The following is a 16,945-nucleotide window of genomic DNA, read 5'->3' on the forward strand; positions in this document are numbered from 1 at the left end:
CTAAGCCTTCAGGGACAGGACACTGGGCTGGATCCCCGCTTGTTTCATCAACACAGCTCTTCTTCAGATCTTATATGTCATCAAGACAATTGATAAGAGAATAAATCAATAGAGCACCTGCATTATTGTACATAATGTCTGGGCCAAGTGGTCAGACAAATCACGGCACGCCAAGGGACACCATTCAACAGTCCTTTGAGATTCAGTCTGAAATCCTGTGAGTAGCATTGCCAAAACAGTAGGACTTACATTGTTAAGAACTTCTTTAAAGTTTCCCATTGCATCCAGGCTGAGAAGTAATTTTTCATAAAACCTCATTTTGCCTTTTTTTTGCCTGGTAAAAGGGACACCCATGTCTAGGAAAACAAAATCAATATTCAGTCTGTTTGAGATGCAGCGGGAGAGATGCATCACAATCTCATTCATGCATTTCTCCACAGTGTCACATGGATTTGATGTCTCCAAGGCTATGGTGGCATAATCCAACGGGACAGCTGGTGTAGAATCTATTAAGTGACACAAGAGGAGCAAAGAGACTTACACAGCTAAGACCCCAATTGCAGTCAAGTTTCAGCAGCCTCAGGCAATCCTTGCTACAGAGTGATCTTTGTGAGTGCTGTGATAAGGTCATTGTAACTCTGCCCACACTCAGTGTGCGGGCACTGAGGGCTTGAGAGACTTAGTATGCCCTGTCAAACATTTCCAATTAAGAAGCAAAAGAGAACTCCTCCCAAGAATTACTCAAACCACTCCAAAATCCCATGAATTTATGAGTAAGTGTGACAGCTTTTGGGGACAGTGGTCATTCCTAGACAGTATTATCAGACACCACACATTTCTTTCAAAGGCAAACAAAATTTTACTCCATCTTCTTACTGGCAATAATTCTTCTAGCACAGCCAAAGTTAAGAATCTTTCTGACAACACTGGACAGTTGAAATTATGGGGCTCTGAATGGGCAAACAATCATTCCATACATAGCTCTTCCATAAAAACAGTGAACATCCCCAGCCCAACTATTCTGACACTCTAAAAGCAGAGAAGGAAAAAGGAACATGGACAAGGATTTGACATAAAAGTAGCACAAATACCCTTCAGCTAGAGGAGATGCAAGGGGTTTCCAACAATTATGAAATGTTGGGTGGTCCTTCCACTCTGGCAGCAGGGAACTGAGAAACTCTGACAGCATTGATCTTTTGAATATAACTGGAGATGGACTTGTTTTTTTTCTGTACACTTACAGGAAAATCTTATTTGTAGCACACTTGTTGACTACATTTAAAAGCAGAAACCCAACATCTCAGAAGTAAAAGAAAGATAAGACTAATTATATTTAATGACTCTGGTAGGGGTCAGGCTGCCAAAACCACCAAAGTATGAGGGGAGAAACAGGGCATAAAGATCACCTTGCCTGGTGCCAGCTGCTGCTGAATATAATGAGACACCTGACTCCAAATTTCCACGATCTCTGCAGAGTAAATGAAAGACATATCATGCCCTAAGTCACCAAGCTCACAAGCACATTCCTAAACAAATGAGATGATGCCACTGTCTTCAAACACCCCCTCCTGCCCCACAGACTGCACACACCCCTGGCAGGGGCTGCATGGCTGGGCTTTGGACTGATTTAAGGCTATAAGCCTTCTGCTGACCCCAGGGCAACTCTGGTGCTGAAACAGAAATTGCAGGTGGTTTGCACCCAGGGACACACATCTCCTGCCATCTGACATCCAAAAGCTGCCAATGTGGATGTACAAGATGTGGTGGGAAGAAAGCAGAGGGGGTCCTGACTCTGGCACAGCAAGCAGGATTTCACTGATAGAAAGTAAAACAATTCCTTTCCCATCACTGAATTTCAAGCCATGTCTCTGGAGCAGGACACTTGCTCATTCTGACAGTTCCTTTCAGATGCTGATCGTGAAGTGTAACCACACGACCAGGAAAACTTGGCCACAGATTTCCATCAAAAAAAAGAGGTCAGGGCTGGGCTCCACAGGAGCTGTGAAGACTTGTGAATCCCCAAGTTTCTCATGTGCCATGGCCACTTTCCCCCACATATATCTTTGGACAGGCAGCCCCTAGACTTCCACTCAGGCAGCTCCCGCTCTTTTAACCAAGCAGGAACCCAGGTTGGCTGATCCCCACTTTGGGGAGAGCTGGAACCCTCTGAGCCCAGCATCATCCAAATCCACGAGAAGTCAGGGCCAGAGCCTGGAGCAGACCCCAGACATTGTGGCTGCCCTACTGCCCCCCTTGGAACAATCGGTCAGATCCACCACCAGTCCTGCACACCCACCCACCCCAGACCCCAAGGCTGAGACAGCAGCTGCTGTAGTTAACAGTTGCTATGAGAACACTTGTAAAACGGCTCCTTGTGCTCCTACCTTTGGTAGTGTGAGACATGAGTGTTGGAAACAAGACTTCAGATGCCTTGAAGTCACCTTTCCAGGGCCAGAAAAAGGAAGTCATGGTTGTCACACTCACACTCTAGCACCTGGACCTGAAAGGGCAAAGATATTTCTCACTTGTGCCATTACAAACCCCCTCCTCAACCTCCTCTACACTACAAAACCCTCCAGCGCTACCTCCCTGCCTCCCTTCTCCCTCATGCTGCAAACCAGCTCAAGAGAAAAGCAACTGTGAGAGCGGGAGGCAGCACCAGAACCTCCCAGCAACAGGCAGGCAGGTGAGAATGGGGCTGGGCAGCAGAAGCCACCAGGTCACCACCAGTCCCTCCATCACCTGTGCATCACAGGAGGGCTGCGGCCTCCTCTGCTGGAGGAGGATGTTTTATCTCTCCCCTAAATCAATAAATCAGCAGGTTGTTTCTACAGCGGCAGGGAAGGAGCAGTTGAGTGCTACTTGGTATTCCTTTCTTCAGAGCTGGAAATAAGCAGAGAGGTTTCCTCCCACCCACAGAGACATCTACTTCCTTTCCCCATCTTTATCTCCTGAAACTGTTACACAAATCCATCATTAACATGTCCATAGGGTCTGATGGTAAGGGAGAAACATAAAACAGCATATCAGAAAATTAACTTCCACGCTCTCTGTACTAAAATATTTCCACACAAGAAACCATTTGCAGAAATTTTGTACACGTAGGACATGAAACTCGGTTGCAAGCCTGTAACTGGGTTGTGAGCAGTGAGCCCCAGCCCAGCAGTGTCTTCCCTCAGAGGGCTCTAGAGCAGCCTCTCTTGGAGGGATGATGCACACACAGATGATACCTCTGAGGGATGATAATTACCCTCATTTACCCATCAATCACACCTGAACACTTCTAAAGCACCAGATCCTTTAACCTCTTCTGCATCGAACATCAGTGTCCCCCCTCTCACATAACTGGCTGGGGGCAAGAAGGTCTCCTCCTGTTTTCTCACCGCTTCTTTCGTACATGGCTGCCCCAACATTACACGCTGGCAAGCAGACTGCAGGGATGGCAGGTCTGCTTCAAACACCACAGCATCTACAGCAGACACAGGCGCTTGGAAACAAAGCTGTTTCTCCACTGCAGCAGTTCTAGGGACACTGTGCCCTCTGGAGCATTAAATAGTGGAAACTTCTGAAGGAAAGACACCTTCTTATAGCAAACTGAAGGGACATCAGCTTCTTCCAACCCCTCCAGAAACCTTTAGAACAACGCTCCTGGTCTTGATGGAGACTATGGAGATGCTTTGTTGGAAGTTCTGAGTAGAATCACAGACAAGTTCAAAGGAGACGGGACGGTCAAAACAAGCTTCAGTTCCCTGCGCTGTAATGAGCTTCTTAAAGCAGAACATAATAGCTTCCCCTCAAACAATAAACTATACCCCACAAATTCTTGAAACAACTCCAACATTTTGATGTAACCCATCTTCCTCACGGAGAAAGTCTTCCAGATACTAAGAACCATTATGCTTATTTTTCTCCTTCTCCACGTCCTTCTTCATACCATAATTAGAGAAAGCTGAAGAAAAAGGCAAACTCATCAGATACCTCCACTGTCAATAACCCAGCAGCTCTCATCTCACTGAACAGTCTGGGGCTGCAAAGTACAAATTTACAACCCTGAATTGGCCCGTAACAGCCATTTCAAAGCTATCTGACTTGCAGCAGGGAGAGTCCCCAAAGATTTCTCTTCATTACTCTTTCATACAGGAAAAGTTAAAGACAGGTACCCTGAGATCAAGCTCAATAGTGTCTTCAGGCCAAAAAGAGGGAAATACTCTTATACCTTTTACATGAGCTGGGGACAGGAATATTGGTTGTCCACAAAGTGAAAGAACTTACAATTTAAGTACCAGCAGGAAAACCATCAGCATATTCTCAGTTGCCTGATCACCTTTCAGAATGAGGCAACAAAGAAGGAAAAGCTCCATTTATTTTGTTTGCAACTAAACACCCCAAAACATCACACAAGTATGAAACAGTGCTGCCATTTTTCATCTTGTAATTTCTTCCACTTTAAATGCAGTTTCAAAAGAATATTTCTATGCATACACATGGAACACTGATTTCTTGTGGCAGCCAAGTACTTCAATTAAAAAAAATACATAGGCAAGTAGTTTTCACAGATTTTAATTTTAAATAATTTTCAAGAGTAATACAAAAGTTACCGTTTTTCCCCCACCCCAAAATTCTTCAGCGAAGTTACTTGCTGTATCTTTCGGGTAACACCGTTTAAAAAGCACTTCCAATGATACAACTTAAGCTTATGTTTTCCAGAAGAGAGGGTTCTGTGTCAGACGTCTCTGGAAATTCTCATACCTAGAAAAAAAACAACCAAAACCCAAAAGCTGCTGCAAATAAAATGGCTTCAAAAATGATACAAATAATTTAGTCTATGCAGAGAACATAATAAGTTACATCTATTCCACACCAGGGAATAAATCCAGAATCCTCCTTTCTGATTCCATGTGAAGAATGCTCACAGTGCATATTCAGTCCAATTCAGGATCGCTTCCTAGCAGGCTGTAACCTGCTCACAGGTTAGGAAGAGGGGACTGCAGACAATTCTGCTCTCAAAGATATGCACTGATTTGCCTTGTAGTTCTAATAGAAACCTTGAGACAAAGTAGATCCCATTATTTTTCCACCCTCACCAAATAATTCTAACTTCCACATTTATTATATACAGTAATGTTTTAGTAAAAATCTAATGAGGAAAATAACACATAATGGAATCAAGTATGCACACACGCTGCCCTAATTTCACTTTCCATACTCACAGAAACAAGGAAACCACAAACAAAGTGAACATCAGAATTCATTATTGACCTACAGAAGTAGTAAGGGAAGTACATGATGTCTGTGACTTAAAAAAAAGCCTACAAACTCCTTTCAATCCCCACAAACCCAAGCTGTAAGGTATCAAAAGGTACTGCCAATCAAACAAACAAACAAAAAGGTTCTCCTACATCTCACAGTTCCTAACCAAACTCAAATGAGAAAAGACTCTAAATGGTTTTAAACCCACTCAAATTAGAGAAAGGCTTATTTATGAATGAATTTTTAATTGTATTTCCATTGCAGCCAGCCCACTGCAGAGACCTAAGATACTCTACATATTACAAACTATAATTAAACACATTATAATGACTCACAAACACATGAACAGAACCAAAAAATGTTTTTCTGTGGCTGTAATCACATTAACATATTTCTATACACAAACATATTCAGTTTATTAGAGTTATGCCTCACTTCACTATACTGTTTTGAACAACAGCCAAAAGCAAATTCAGCATTAACCAGGCAATGAACAACCCTGATGCTTTAGCCCATCTTCCCTTTGGTTTCTCTCATCAGAGGCCTTACCCACATATCTTCATGGAGTGCGCAGTTACCTTCTAAATAGAAGGGATCTGCATCAAGTTACGGTCCCAAAGAAAATATATTGCTTACGTTAACTGCCTGCGTGTTCATGAGATCGGTATTAATGATAAAACTGTATTCACAGCCCAAAAATACTGTTTTTAAAAGGGTTTAGGTTAATGCTGTAGAGGCTAAAGAGGGCTAAACTGATAAAATTGTAGGAAAGAATTTTTCAGACACCCTGAAGGACAGCTTGCAGTTTACAGTTTCTCTCCAGACTACACAGGCTATCCCCACAGACCATTCTTTCTTAAGCCAGTCCCTGGAAAACAACTCTCAGACTTTTGTATTTGTGCTCACAGGTCTTGGTGACAGAACCAGGTCAACCAGGAACACAATTTCTCCACCTCTCCCATATTTTTAAGCAATGTAACTATGCTGGAACTATGTCTAGGAAGAGACCAAGCATAACAAATAAGCACAAATTGACAAGTATCAGTGTGTTCTGCCTCCTATGCCTCCAGAGTATTTGCATAATCAGCAACATAGTGCAAATAAACATATGTCAAGGGTGACATTTCTAGAAGCAAAAAAATTTCCTAGGCTCTATAGCACTTTTCTAACAATTGATATGAAGATGCTGACAAATAAATATAAAAACAGCGGATAGAACCTCTCTATACTTGAGGTAAACAAGAACAAACACTTTCAAACATTTTTGTGTAATCTCACTGAATAGCATGACAGTAGTTCAATACTTAGAAATCAGCTGGTTTAATGCCTAGAAAAAAGAACACTTGTTATTAATGAGATCGTTTCCATTACCATTTCAGAACTACATTTGCAGGAATGAAAGCTTCAGAAGGATTTGGGGTCATCTGTGCCTGAGTAACAGCAAATGAGGAAGCAAAGTTATAGAAGTTATCCAACATCTTCTGTGTGAACTGAAATAAAGAGACATTTTAAGTTAAGTTCTTTTATCAATTTGAATTTTTGTGCAAGAGTTTAACAGATATACAACACCTATATGAAGTAAAATTAGCATTGTCATCTAAAACACACTGGGAAAGCGGATATACTAGGTCCAGGGATGTCCATTTTGAGGTGATCAAAACATTCTAACTCTGTCTTGTCCTCAGATCCATTCAGACATCATCTTCAGAATCTTCTCTTTCCCCTCTCCCTAGCCGATTTCATACAACTGGATAAACAGGTTTGGGAAGAACAAGAGTTTAGTTTGGAGGACAAGAGCTGTCCCTCTCCTCCAAACTAAGCCATCAGAAGAACTGTAGAGCAGGTCAAAGCTGCCATTTCAGCTCACAGCAAAACACCAGCTGTTAAACCAGCTGAAAAGTCTGCAATCTGCCTTGTTACAACTCATCATACTCCAGAAACAGGGAAATTTCTTTTAGCTTTCACCACAGAAGGGCTGCTATCCTGGCATCCTCTGCCACAAGATCCTGCTGGGGAAAACATGGAAAAAGGTGCATAGCAAACTCCTAAAGTGTAGAAACAAGGAAGTAAAAGAGTGAAAGAGAGGCCAAGAAGTAGCAAGCCCTGTGTGCAGAGGATGAGGCTGTAGGACATTCCCAGCCAGTCTACAAATACATAATCCTATGGTACCTCCTTCTTCCCCCTATTCTTTTTATTTAAAAAAAACCCCATGCATTGTTTTGGTGGGAGAATGAACTGTTTTCATAGACAGTGAAATGATGGAGGAAAACAGAGCCTGGGACAATATATGCACACTCTTGTGCTTCCCTCCACCTGCTCTGACAAAAGGAGCGGAAGAACTGATGTCCTAGAACCTCAGTCACACCTCGCTCGCATGCAGAACTCTGCGGTTTTGTCCCACTTTTTTCCATGTAACTTTTTATAACTATATATTAAAATATATATATATACACACACAATCATAAAGCTTCATAAAACTTCCTAAAAATGTCATGGGAGAACAAGCCCTTAACTTAAGAGTAGCAGCAGATGATTTTGCCTTTAAAAAAATACTTTTAATGCTATAATGTAGCAGTTCCAAAGAGATGTCAAGTATTAAATAAAAGCCATTAATCATTCACAGACATCCTTCCAGTCTTATCCCCTTCCTCTGCTATCCACTCCCTCAAAGGTTTCCTTCAACTATGACTTTTCTCTACAGGAGTAACTATTACTTTAACCTTTGGCTCAACTGCATTCCTTGAAAGCAATATACAATTTCAGTTAAGATGTTACTCTTTCTTAACAGAGAAATCCACCTAACTGGAAATAACATTTGTAAAACACTTAGGCAATCATGAGATGTTTGGTTTTTTTTCTTTAAATACTATTGCCAGGAAAATCCAGCAGCCACCTTGCAAATGACGTCACATGGCACATTATCACCTCATGACTTAGTTATCATGGAATGAGAAATATTATTTAGATGTCATTTGCCCCAAACAACTTCAGAAAAGCTCAACTAACTGTACTATACAAAAATAGCTGTTGGTCAACTCCTAATCATGGTAACTTTCTCCAAAAGACATTACCTATTTGGGGCTATTATATGTATAAACTGCCAAAGGACATCAGCTACAGTACTAAGGTTACTGTTCAATTACCAATCTACCTCAGCAAGTGCCTATAAGGAAAGTAAGCAACAACAAAAAAAACCCTCAAGAAAAGCCTCACCAACTGTTGAAACATTAAGGGATAATGCCAGAGCCATCAGTGTTAGAGAAATCAAGACCTGCCATGCCAATCTAGCTTGTCTTGAACTGTTGTTAGACGGCCAACTAACTGCCAGTGCTGGCTGAGAATTTCTGGAGGTTTAAACTGACAGGCTGGGTAAAAAATGGCAAGTGTTGCAGCCCAAGGCCTGGTCCACAGGGAAAGAAAAAAAAAATCTTTCTGTGGGACAGGGCACAATTCTGTAGTTCTGCAGAACTACATCAGAAGGATTTCTTAAGGGCCAGTGGTACACTTGAATATCTATCTGCACCCATGCCCACGTCTGCCTTGACTTTTGAGTAATTTTTGACCATCCCTGCAAGTCTATGCACTGGAGTTCCCCCACCTACAAACCATCAAAGAGCCACTGTCTTTTACACACATTTAGTTCCAGCTGCTCCTATAAGGAAGCATCATAAATATTTTTACATCAGAGTAACATTGACACAAGTGAGTTTATCGGCCTGATTCCGCCGAGCATGCAAAATCCAATCCTTTACAGGAAACAGTTTTCCGGTGCAAGAAAAAGTAATTTTAAAATACCAAAGCATCCACCCAAATCATTTGACAATGATTAGGTTGGTTACAATCCTATAGTCATGCATAGCAGCTGCTTCCCCCCCCCCCCCCCCCTCCCCAATTAGTTCTTCAGAGGCTCAATTCTTAAGACTTTGGTAGTACAGACAATTTCTGAAAACAGAATGTCCAAGCTACCTCTGTGAATGAATCTACTGATGACACAGCAGCATTTGCAACAGGAGTCTGCTGGGCCAGGTTCTCCAGCAATTCCACTGAGATTCCAATCTGGGCCACTGTTGGCGTCTGAGGGAGGTTCATGGCACCAAAGGGATGTTGACTTCCCTTCCCTGAAAGCACCACAAACAGCACAGGTTAGACTTGGCACACATGTAAAGACTGTGTTACTTAAATCACTGTGTTTCTTCTGTAGAAGGTATTCCTCAACTCCCACCAAAGATATCTCCCTATCTCAAATACAGAAAAATCATGCAGTCCTAGCACAGGCACAAGCACACACAAGCACAACAGATGAAACAGTGTGATAGGTACATCGAAAAAACAAAGCAGATGTTAGGGAAATTTTTTTTAAAAAAAAGGAAAAACATAATTTTAAAGCTCTCTATGAAGTAAGTGGATTCAATAGGAAACATGATCTGTGAGTAAAAGACAGCAGAACCTTTCTCTATAGGAACCAAGCCTTTAATTCACGTTGTAACAACTGCAGATAAACAGGAAACATGCAGCAGTGCTGCACAGTTGTTTGATTCCCTCATTCAAAACCAAGTTCTTGTGAACCTGTTTGTGCACTGAAAAATAGAGAACGTTACTTCAAGACCACTCTGACCCGCAGCTATCCCTGTGGAGGGCTGGGCAGCCCCAGGTCTCATCCGAACTGCTCAAAACCACCAACAGCAGCAAAGCTCAAAGGAATAGCCACGGAACAGAAAGGCCTCTGACTTCGCAAGAGTCACAAAGAAAACAATGAATCGGGCAGAAAACCACCCCCAAATTGCATACCACTCATACAGGCATCATCCCAGCCCTCTGCCATGACTTCAGACCTTTCTCAACTGAGTATTAACCAGTACTTTCAGTCCCAGCTTCAGCTAGGGTCTCTGCAAACAGAGGCATCTGGAGTCACTTAAACCATGCACGCTTTGTCAGCATCTGTAAAGGAAAATACAGGAAAAAGGTCTGGGGGACCAAAATGCTATTAGTAAATAAATACTAATACTCCACTGAAGTTTGAACAAACACAATAGACAAGTACCCTTTTAACACAGAAGTGATGTTTTGGAAGCACTGTCCTCTTGCTAGCAGGAGAAAGCAAACCTGATCAAGAGCTGTCCTACAGACCAGTCAACACTTTTGAGCTGCAAGAAAGACTAACTCAAATCTAAAGTACCATCTGACTTGGTTCCATGGTCAAAAACTCAGTCAGCAAAAACAGCACAAGGTTGAGAAGTGGAACTCAGGCTTAAGATTGAAGATCTCAGAAGCTTGACCATTCTTTGCAGGGATGCAAGGCACTACCACAAAGCAGCACACATTCAACCCCTATGGAAAGCACATTCACCCAGCACCCTTTTCAACTGAAGCCAAGTGTTGCTCCTCACTCCAGATCCTACAACTGCAATATGGTGCTACATTTACGAGCAAAGCACTCACTGTTAAGCTGTTACTTTAACACAAGGCCAGTAAGAAGAGAGTTCATCTCTTGAAGTGCTATTTAGAAGCGTTTTTGAGAAATGCCACTGCTGTATGATCTCAAGCTTTACTCTAGAAAGATGCTTGTTTGATAAAGGTAAAATTTAAACTAATAAGAAAGAAAGAGAAAAGCTATTAGAAACCAAATATCATGTAAATTGATTATTAAAAATCCCAATAGTAACAGAGCTGGTAGAAGTTTCACATCTTGTTAAAATCTTCACCTGAGAAGCTGACATTTACAGTAAATATATAACACCCTCAAGCAACAGGCTCCATCAGAAAGACACTCATGTTCCAAATAATAAAATAAAATAAAAAAACCACTTTGCATACACTCCCATGGAACCACCCTCCTGGAAAGACATCCACCTAAAATGGCGAGAGAACAGCATCCCCTGCCATCCTTACACCAATGAAATGCACTCCACATTTTTAACGCCTGGCTCTGCCAACTAACATTCCAAACCTTACAGAGAACACAGCGTGTTAATCGGTACTGAAATACAAGCTCAGGTTCTCATTCGGACCCTATACTCTCCAACGTACTATGTCATAGCAGAATAACTGCAGTCAGAAAAATATTTTTACCACCCCTTTCTTTCCCTTCATTGAACCCTTGATTCAAGATAGCGAGTCCTCATTACCTTTCAGCCCAACCATGGCAAAAACCTTACCCAGGCGTAGGCCTCAAATGCAGACATTATATTAGAGGGTATATTTGTAAGTGGAAAACAGCATCACACACATCATTGCATGCTGCACAGCAGAAAAAGTCTGTAATGGAAAAGGCTATCCTGTAACTTTTATCCCACTTGTCAACATACTTCCAGTAAGGATGCAAAATCCCAGCCCAAGTTTTGTTTTCTATTTCTACTACACTTTCAGGCACAACTGAAGAATTAAAAAACCTTATGATTCCAAGGCAAGAAGTACTTCTAAGCCTCCTCTTTATGCACAATCACATGAAATTCATCTACTCTCAATCAGTAAACAACATGCAGTCAGAATATGTAAGAATATAGAATTCTGTGCACTCAAGTGTTACCAGCCAGTATTCTTCTCCAGATCTCAAAGTACAGACAAGCCAGTAACAGTGACAACTGCCAGCAATGGCATTCCTCTAAAGCTTGATTCTCTAGGCCCAAACTGCTTCCCTGCAGCATAACTTCCTGCTTGGAAAAGGAAGGCCAGCAAAACATTCTATCCACATTTTCCAAAGCAACCTCAACACATCACCTGTGACAAAAACCAGCAGAACCTGTGTCTTGCCTTCCAAGAGCAGTCATGCTTCCAAGGGCAGCAGGAGCCCAAGTAAAAAACTTGGAACTCTTTAGTCGCACCATGAGAACTGACCACAAATCCTTGTGTTGAGTGATAAAGCTCACAGCGATGCCATCAGGAACGCCAGTGACCTTAATGAACGAATACAGTTAGCACTGATAGTGCAGCGCCAGCAGGCACCAAGGGATCTTACTACAACATCTGACTGCAGCTGCAGTTTATTACACAAGTGCAGAAACTGCACAATTTCAAGAGATCAACTCAGCCTCCATCACAAAGGTATATTTCCACTTTATTCCTCCTCTTATCACTAAAGAAACCACTCAGAAATAGTCTATTTTGCCTTGACTACAGGCTGTTAAACATTTCACCTGTAATAAAAAAATCCGAAGTGGGAAGAGTAAGAGACTGAAAGAATACACATCGACTGTCATCCCACTGGGGGGTGGGGAAATGACCAGAAACCCCCCAAACCTCAGAAACACACCTTATTCAGCTTTTAGCATGAAATACAACTACCAGTTTTGTTTGGAGGGGTGGTGGTGTTCATTTAATAGTCTTATTTCCAGCAACCATGAAAATTGCATCTGAAGAGAAAGAAAGTAATTCAGTTTTAATGCTTATTGCCAAGCCAGTCACCATTTTAAATGATAGTTAATCCTCAAAAAGAAACATGCAATAATGCTGGACACTTCAGGCCTTTGACTCTTAGACATTTCAATATCAGCAGACGTGATACTTCACTCACTAAATCAAGGGGTAAAAACAAAGTCACAAATACAAAGAACCCACAAATCACACAAGTACTTGTATTTCTAGCCTCAGAGCATAGCTTTTAAGGATGGTTTAAAGTCAGCAAGAAAAACAACAACAGAAAAGCCTGCTTTTAGATATATTAAGTTTGTACCAAGACTACTAAAAAAATACAGTTCAACAAACTCTTCCTATGTAGAGGAGCTCTAAAGGAATCTTTTTTAAAGGGTACTGTGACATCCTGTGAGACCCCTTCAAGATGAAGTCTGGAAATCTCTTATGCAAAGAAGGTTAGCTGAGTTTAAACAGCACCTGTAGTCAAGGAAAAGTGTCCAGGCTCACAATTTAGTCTCTACTCCACAAATCACTTTTGCATGTTGAAGAGTGTATTTCACAAAAGTGATTTCCCCTTTAATTCAACTACTGGGACAACCTTCTGGTACCTCACTTGGAAACACCGCAATGGTCACCTACACTGGCTTTACTAAGCAACTGTGGAACAGGAAGGAGAGAAGTGAACAAAAAAAAACCCCTGAGGCAACACCATTTTATTCGACCAACATAGTCCTGAAGCCTAACACCACATCCCCAGATACTGTATTTAACAGCCCAACCGGTCCTTACAACAATGAGCAACGTGGGCAAGTCACACACATCATGAAGCCTGCACAGTTTCAGGGCATTTCAGACACTAAACAAACTTCACGGAAAATCTGCAAATGATACCATTAACCTTTCCCAAAGTCTGTGTAATAAAACACTTATGCCACTTCAGTTGGCCACTCGTGTTTGTGTAAGAAACACACTGGCCCTCTTCATCACACAGCAAGAAACTCCGCTATGACCACTGCTTCACAGGGAGCTGACAAACAGGGACACAAATTTGTTCATCTCGGCAAGGGATTAAGCCCAAAATGCAGATTTCAACAGTCAGTAATGTCTCTCAATGATTCCAGCTCTCTCTAATCCCTCTCTGGTCTTCCCTTCCTACAGCCTCATAGTCTTCTCCATCATACAATTGTTTATGGTCATGGAAACTACGGCTGTGTAGCTTTATACTGACTCTACAGTCAGAGATAAGCTGTAGACAACAATAGGAATGGCAGAGCTCTCTGTTGTTCAGATCAAGCACAGCACTGCAAATGCATTCAACCATGTCACAAAGTTCTTCCTCCAGAGCAGCCCTTACTTAGAAATTATTGCTAAATATGCAAAATGCATCTGAAAAGGTGTTTTCCTACAAAGCTGTCTGAAAGCACATATAATACAGCAAGTCTTTCAAGCATGAGAGAGACAGCAAAAGTACTGGCTAAACACTTGACTGTTTCACTAACACCACAACTTTGGAATATACAAATACATGCACCCCCAAAACCCTTCCTGTGGCTGTTCTCTCTTCTGAAGAAAGCCCAAATATTTGAGGAACATACACGACCAGAATTCATTTAGCTCTGCATCTTGAGAGCCCTTATCTCATGTCACACTGTCATCCAGGACTGATTCAAAAGCAAGCATGCCACATTATGATTTAATACATTTTATCACAGCAACCTCAACGCTTACCTAAATAGAGATCCAAGTTAAGGCTGTACGCTACACTGAAGCCTATAAAAGATGTGTATTACTTTATCATCATAACACTTTAAGCTGCTTAACTGACATATCTCTTCCTCTAATATGACAACAGTGTGCCATGGGGGTGCTTCATTGTTTTTTTACAACATGCATGACAGACCCCCTATGTATTTATGAAGACACACCCACACCTACTTCATGTAGCACCAGCATTCTCTGGCTCGGGTCTGTATCAAAAATACTGAAATATTTGGAAAGCTGCTTTCCAATGATGACACCCTCTACTGGACAATTCCATGGTGCAACCGCACCTGAGTGGGAAGCAGCTGGCTGAAATCTGAATCACTGCGTCAGACTTTACTCATTACAAAATCTGTCTCCGTGCTACAAACCGCTTAACAGTAGAAGCTGCAGGCATGTCTAGACAAACACCTAAAAACTACGCTATGGAACTTACAGGGTCATTCTTCCTCAGGTTCCCTGTGCAGAAATACTGAACACAGGCCAAGCCTGCCCAAAGGAATTTCTAGGTCCACACCACATACAAGAGAAGACGAGCAAGAAATTTTGCTAGGAACATTAACATACAGAGAGCCTTCCATGAAGCTGACAGACTGCTTCTAGCACCACATCTGCTCAGGACTATCTGAAAACACAGTGGTCTGCCTTTTCAAGTAGCTTTATGTTCAAAACCACCTTCAAACATTTATCCCCTTATGCATGCAGAAATGCATCTGTTTCACCAATTGCTATGTTTTACCAGTCTTACCAGATTTCAGACCAGAAATTTTGAAGATGGCACTTGGCTTCTCATTAGTGACAAACCCCAGCAGCTGCCACACTGCCATCCCACTCTGGTCCGGATAACAAAAATAGACAGATCCTCCCATTCCTTCTGGAAATGGTACAGTTCCCAGCATGAAGACCACTACATGGTTGATGTTTTCATAGTCTGGTAAATCAAATACAAATTTGTCTTCAGCCACTTGTTGGGGAGCTGCTTGTACCTAAAGAGAACAAAACCTTTATTAGTATTACTGTTTTTCACCTCTGACTGTAGCTGTGAATTTCCTTTAACAGAAATACACCTAAAGAGGAACATAACAAAAAGTGAGGAATGTACCAACCTAAATAGCAAATAGCCAGATAAAAGTCAAACACAGCAGAAGAACAACTGCAAAAAATATTACTAAAAAGGCACAACAGTCTTGTTCTACCTGCACTGAACACATATCCCACCCGGGACTACAGGATCAGAATACCTTGGCTCCCCATGTGCGTAGGAGGAAAATAGGGTGCAGAAGAGGTTGCCAAGTCTATAAGCAGTGGCTGTTGACCACCTGGCTGGCACAACCCCAGGATCATGGAAACCTGTTCACATAGGAAATACAATAGACCTTGAGACAGGCAGCAGAAGCACGGCTAAATGCCAGAGCAAAAGATACCCTCCTCTTTACCCGAGATACCACATCCTCGCAGACAACGCACAATCTAGCCTTAAAAAGCTTCTTTTAACCTCCCAGCTTGTCTCTGAGGAGCCCAAACCTCTCCATTAACGGAGGGGATGGCAACTGCCTCCCGGCAACGAGGCTCTACCACGCAGCTGCCTCTGGGGATGAGGGGCAGGAGCCGGCCGAAGCGACGGGCAGGCGTGACGAAGACGTCGAGGTCCCCACTGCCTGGGGCCAGCCCCGGGCGGAGCCCGGCGAGGGGAAGAGCGAGCCCCGGGGGCAGCCCTGCGGCAGCTCCACCCCGGCCCCGAGCGGGTTGAGGGCCCCGCCCGCGGCCCGGGCAGCGCTCACCAGCCTGCCCGCCACCAGGCAGCCGAACATGGCAGCGGCCGCCGAAGCCCCCTCAGACGCCTCACTGCTCCGCAGCCTCCATGAGCGCCGTCTCCCGGAAACCAACGCGCCCCCTTCACCCCGGAGTCACTTCCGGGGCGGCGAGGGCCGGGCGGACTACAACTCCCATGGTGCAACGCGCGCGCCCCGCGACCGGCGGCGCCGGGCGAGGGGCGCGGGGCATGACGGGAGCTGTAGTTCAGCTTGGAGGTCATGGGGGCGGTGGGAGACCTCGCCCCACACAGCCCAGGGGCTCAGTGAGGCTGCCAACTCTTGCTCTGCCTTCTGGGTGAAAACGTGACGGATTTTGTCTGAGACGGAAGAGCAGAGGAAATTTTGTACCTTCTTCATCTAGAAATTAAAGTCAATATTTCTATGGAAGTAAAAGGCTAGATCCAAAGCGTTTAAATCCGGATAGAACTGGCCGAAGCAATTGGGAACAAATAGAATCTGCATTCAAAAATAAAAGAGAGGAAAAATGGAAAAGTTAATCAGAAAAACTACCTGATTAAACACACTGACACATACCAAGTACATTGAGAGACAACTTCTGTGACAGTATATGGCGCTGCATTACTAAGAAACTCAATTTGTCCTCACAGATACAGTTCAGATTCTGGAAGTTTACACCAAAGAAGTGCCCACATTGTGTATGTTTATTGTGTAAACTGACCTTCAGTGCCATTTCAGAGTACCTACCGTTAGACTGCACTTGGTGCTCAGAACACAACCCTCCTTGACTCCAGCAGTAGCTTCCACCGGTG

At 42.9% G+C, this 16,945-nt stretch overlaps 1 protein-coding gene across 4 annotated transcripts; it reads right to left on the bottom strand.

Annotated features, from left to right (window-relative positions):
- Positions 1-4,544: 4,544 nt before the first annotated feature.
- Positions 4,545-16,260, bottom strand: HIKESHI (heat shock protein nuclear import factor hikeshi). 4 transcript variants are annotated; one of them, XM_074860409.1, is made up of 6 exons: positions 16,143-16,253; positions 15,603-15,711; positions 15,110-15,347; positions 9,217-9,368; positions 6,622-6,740; positions 4,545-4,749 (listed from the first exon to the last, which is right to left on the bottom strand). In XM_074860409.1, exons 3-6 carry the CDS (start codon positions 15,258-15,260, stop codon positions 4,695-4,697), a joined length of 477 nt encoding a protein of 158 aa, XP_074716510.1. In that variant the 5' UTR covers positions 15,261-15,347; positions 15,603-15,711; positions 16,143-16,253; the 3' UTR covers positions 4,545-4,694. The 4 variants fall into 4 exon arrangements, with proteins under 4 accessions (XP_074716510.1, XP_074716508.1, XP_074716507.1 ...); XM_074860407.1 differs by lacking the exon at positions 15,603-15,711 and having other exon boundaries at positions 6,622-6,680; positions 16,143-16,260; XM_074860406.1 differs by lacking the exon at positions 15,603-15,711 and having other exon boundaries at positions 16,143-16,260.
- Positions 16,261-16,945: the final 685 nt, after the last annotated feature.

Source organism: Strix uralensis, chromosome 2 (assembly GCF_047716275.1).
Source record: "Strix uralensis isolate ZFMK-TIS-50842 chromosome 2, bStrUra1, whole genome shotgun sequence".
Lineage (NCBI taxonomy): Eukaryota > Metazoa > Chordata > Aves > Strigiformes > Strigidae > Strix > Strix uralensis.